The sequence below is a fragment of the Nannospalax galili genome, unplaced genomic scaffold, assembly GCF_000622305.1.
Source record: "Nannospalax galili isolate Female #2095 unplaced genomic scaffold, S.galili_v1.0 scaffold407, whole genome shotgun sequence".
Classification (NCBI taxonomy): Eukaryota; Metazoa; Chordata; class Mammalia; order Rodentia; family Spalacidae; genus Nannospalax; species Nannospalax galili.
Window position 1 is genome coordinate 840,805 of NW_008355644.1, and position 4,905 is coordinate 845,709.

The 4,905-nt window shown below is 45.3% G+C and overlaps 1 protein-coding gene across 2 annotated transcripts in view; it reads right to left on the reverse strand.

Moving 5' to 3' along the window:
* Positions 1-2,843, reverse strand: part of Aph1b (aph-1 homolog B, gamma-secretase subunit) — a 38,125-nt gene extending 35,282 nt beyond the window's left edge. For both annotated transcript variants that reach the window (XM_008853012.3, XM_008853011.2), the window contains exons 1-2: positions 2,568-2,843; positions 1,106-1,276 (exon numbers count right to left, since the gene is read on the reverse strand). In XM_008853012.3, coding sequence (XP_008851234.1) covers positions 1,106-1,276; positions 2,568-2,680 — 284 coding nt within the window. In that variant the 5' untranslated portion in view covers positions 2,681-2,843. The remainder of the gene's footprint in view (positions 1-1,105; positions 1,277-2,567) is intronic.
* Between the last annotated feature and the right edge of the window lie 2,062 nt (positions 2,844-4,905).

Below are 4,905 nucleotides of genomic sequence, written 5' to 3' on the forward strand. Positions count from 1 at the left end.
TTTATGTGTTTGAGTGTATTGCCTGCATGTATGTGAGTGCACCCATGTCGTGCAATGCTGCGGAGGTCAGAAGAGGGCTTCAGATTCCCCTGGAACTGGAGTTAAGGATGGTTCATAAGCGCCATGTGGGTGCTGGGAATTGAACCCAGGTCCTCTGCAAGAGCAGTCAGAGCTCTTAACCACTGAGCCATCCTTTTTAAGTCTTTCAAAGATAGGACTTTTGCTTCTAAGAAATGGCTCCCTGGTTTTCAATTTGTAATCTAAACTGTTTCATTATAAAGAAGGGAATCTAATATCTACTATTAAAAGCAAAAGTAAAGAAAACCCAGAATGACAACATATTAGCAAGAACAGATTACCAGAAGCCTATTCAAGATGATGTTGTTGAGGTTCACTTTGGGTTTTCTTTATAAAATCCATGGATAGTTTCATTTTAGAAATGAAAAAAGATGGCATATTTATCACTCTATTAAGCCTCACTACACAACCAAAGTCAATCTCACGACTTAATGAAAGAACACATGGTTCCAAGTTCAAGCTGTTTCTCAAATCAGTGGTTCCACGTGAGGCTCTCATGGGTCGGAGAGATGACTTACATTCTGGCCCCAAAAGGGAGCTTGTGTGTCAGGCTCTTTTTTAATGTATTTTTTTCTTTTGTAGACTTGAAACTATAGAAAATGCCAAACACACACACACACACACACACACACACCAAAAACAACAACAAAATGAACCTCTGTTTCTTACTCATAGTCAAAATAAGAACTCTTCATAAGAATAATTTATTGCTGGAAGGTTTTTCGTTGTTTCAGTGACTATTTCCCTGCTCTTTTTCTTCAGTGTACCTCTTATCTTCTACAACAATGTATTTTCTTGTTTATTCACTTCTTGTACATTTCTTCTCACTATAAGCTCCATGAAGCCAGAGGTTCGGCCTCTTAATTACCTCTGTATCTCCAATGCCTACCAGTGTCTGGCATTGAGTAGAAGTGTGTGTGTGTGGGGGGGGTGGTATGCCAATATTTTCAGACTGGAAATGTGCCAATCCCCAAATCATAATTCAAGTCTAACTGGGAAAATAAGATAAAACAGACATTTGACTTACTTTAGAAGTCTATAATACGCAAACCGGAACAGTTCTTGGATACAGACTGAAAGCAACACCCCGAAGATTAACAGGTATTTCTGCACTGGTCCGTCTTTGCTGTCACTAGTGACCCTTGCTATGAACCAAAAAAAAGATGAAAGCAGCAGAGATACCAACCAGAAGAAAGCGCTGAAAAGTAGAAAAAATTAAAGTCAGGATTAAATTAAGTACAGGATTAAAATGACTTTAAATCAAATCCTGCTTGAGAAGGAAGATTTCTCTATTTTTTAATAAGGAAAAAAATTCCTCATAAAGTGGATCAGCAGTTGTTAATTGGTAGTACATTTTACAGTTCAAGAGGAATGAGATTTGCTCAACAATAACTTCTTTTCAGTGACTTTGTTTTGTGCACACAAAGACACTATCTGCCAAGGACTGGCTGGAACTTGGTTGTTGACTATTTTTCCTAATTGATGCTGTGTTCATTGGTGTACCAAAGTAATATACAACCTGTGACTATAGAAAATTTTATATCCTCAAAACTCACCAGACTCTCTGGATTTAATGGCCAGCTGGCTGGTAAAAATAAATGTAAAAACAAAAACCTAAATCTCTATTATCAGAGTGTACCCTTTAAAACTCATGTTGAAAACTTGTGCTCTGGTCTACTACATCAGTGTTCCAGGCCTGATACTTAGAACACTCGTGGATTTGAATAATTACAGCAAGCTCTGCAAACCGTTAGTTCAACCATCTCTACTTTTTGAAATGACACTTTGAGCTCAGCTGAGAGAGGTGAAGCTCAGAAAAGTGGGAGTCCTTGGGGACAGGTTGGCTTGTCCCTGAAACAGCTCCCAGGCTGCAGGTGGAAACAGATTATGCTCACATTCACCACCAGAGTCGGTATTTACCATGCTTCCAGGGAGCAGACCCCCATCAGGTGTTTCTGCGTTTCGCAGGCTTCCACCCCTTGCCTGCACACCTGAATCATCACCCAGGGGTCTTTAAGGAAATCTGATTCCGAACCCCACCGAGACATCCTGCGTCAGTGGATCTGGGGTGGGGCGTGGGTATCATACACTTAAAGCATCTGATCCCCAAGTGACTTAATGAGGACGAGAACAACTCATCTAATGGCTCTTTACCCACTGGGATGACACATGCTGCTGAACACTGGGTGAAATTAGACTCCTATAGAAAGACGAACGCTACACACTCGAATGCAGCTATATTTTCTCAAGCTCAGCATCACAGCGCCCTGAGGGTCCCTATCCGCCCGCTGCTGGTCTCGGGTGCTCCTCCTTTTCCTCAGACCCTCGGAGCGGGGCGAGGCGCCTCCGGGAAGCAGAACCTCCGCTCTCCTCAACCCTCCGGCGGTCCCCAAGCCCAACATCGTCCAGCGGATCGGTGGGGACGCCTAGGGTGGAGGGAACGCGGGGGAAAGGGAGCCCCGGCGTCCGGTCGGGCGCAGCCGCCTCACCCGGCGATGAGGAAGATGACGCGCAAAGGGTCGGTGGCGATGGTGAAGACGTAGAGAGAGAGAGCAGGCCCGAAGGCAATGAAGGCGCAACCGAAGAACACGGCCGCCGTCATGGCGACTGCAGAACCAGTCCGTGGCCCTAGTGGGGCCACGAGATGCGCTGCTCGCAAACGAAACTGGGCGTGAGGTGGAAGGGCGGCTCGAAGCTGGGCGGGAGCTGGATGCGGAAGTGCTAGGAGCTCCGCGGGCGGCCGGCAAGGGGCTCAGGAGCCAGGGCGGGGCCTCGAGGAGGCGGGGCCTGGGGATATTCTGAGCTCAGAGCAGGGGACCCGGCGAAGCTCGGGAGGCGGGGCCTCGGGGGCTCAGAGCGGGGGGGGCCGGGGGCTCTGAAGGCGGAGCATCTTCATGCTCCGGGCGAGGGGGTAGGGCCTGACGAGGGTGAAGACGGGGCGGGGCTGGAATAGCGGACCCTGGTAGAGCTGGGGGTGGGGCCTGCTTTGGGAAGCGGACCCTCGAGGTTTCCTAGAGCAATGACAGCTGAGGACCACCTGAGCAGGGAGAACTGGTGTGGCAAGACAGTTGGACCCCAACTGGTGGTGCTGTTTGGGAAGGTTGTAGACTCTCTAGGAGGTGGAGCTTTGATGGTTCACAGTGGTTCACCTGGTGGGGGGGGGGTGAGGTTTTATAGGCCACTCCCACTTCCACTTCCTGCTCACTCTCTGCTTCGATTGTTGCTGCAATGTGACTAGCTGCTTTCCTCCTGCTGCCATGCCTGCCTGGCCATGATGAGACCCATCCCCTCAGCTGTAAACCCTTCCTCCCTGAAATTGCTTGCTTCTTGTCAGATATTTTGTCATAGCAATGAGAATAATATCTGATATATCCACCACAAATAAAGTTCTTGGGAAGCCTCAACAAGCACAGACTAGTAGACAAAAGTTGGGAACGGACTGTCTTTAGCGTAATTAAGAAATTTCCCACATTATTTTATTAAATTTTTATTTTATGTGTGCATTGCCTGCATGTATGGAAATGCACCCGTGTCGTGCAATGCTCGCGGAAGTCAGAAGAGGGCATCGGATCCCCTAGAACTGGAGTTACAAACAGTTGTTAGCTGCCATGTGGGTGCTGGGATTTGAACCCGGGTCTTCTGCAAGAACATTCAGTGTTCTTAACTGCTAAGCCATCTCTCCAGCCCCTATTTTATTAAACTTTTTCTTGAGACAAGGTCTCACTTTGTAGCCTAGGCTGGTGTGTAATCCAGGCCAGTATCAGACCCCTAGAAGACCTCCTGCCTCAGCCTACCTAGTGCTGGGATTACAGGTATAAGCCACTATGCACAGGGACAAAATGTTCATTCTCATTGTTCAATATTCCTAGCAGATCTTTGCCTTTCTGTTCACAAATTCATATGTTCGGATTGAAACTACTTTGCCATGTTAAGGCTTTGACAATTAGGCAGATGGGGCTAAATTTAATATTCAATTACAGCAATTCTATTTTTTCTTCAATTGTAATTATTTTCTTGATTTCAAAATATGATTATTTTATCCTCGTTTTAATGATTTCATTACCACTACTTTAACCAATATCTATGTATCTTTATTAAAGACAGTCTCCAAACATTTTAGAAACAAGGTAAAGCCAGGCATGGTGGTACATACCTGTAATTCCAGCACTTGGGAGGTAGGGACAGGAGGTAAGATGCAGTCTGAAAAAGTGAGGGGGGGGGATATAATCTTAACCTTTAATATCAGAACTATAAATGGGGAAAACTTGCATTCATGATATCATAACTATAAGTTCAATTTTAGTCCATAGGTTCAGCTGAAAAATTGGAAGGCAATAAAACACATGACATCTACCCCTCAGTTGCAAAGTTATTTTCAACTAACATTAAGAAGACAGAAAAGCAACTACAAACTGGCAATGTCTGCAATAACACAGTCAGCTGCAGCATTTATTATAAACTTATCCTTTGAAGCGTTCTCTGGGTCATAATACAACCTTGCATGTATGTAATGTTGTTGCCTTTAAAAAAGCACATTCTTCCTAAACAAGGATCTCTAGATAGGCTGACTAGATTCAGCAGATGGACAAGCACTGGAGAATGGCTGGGGGTGTCACAACACAGAGGACAGTAACAGGGATGATAAGAGTATATGGGCTCCAGTGTGTGGGAGGGGGGAGGCTATGGGAGGGTGCCATTTGGGAAGTGGGCATATAGATGAATACGATTGTGTGGGATGTTCTGTATGATATACACACACAAAAAATCAAATTAAAAAAACATTTTAGGAAGCATAAGAATTTACTTCATGTTAAATAGCAGAGGTGA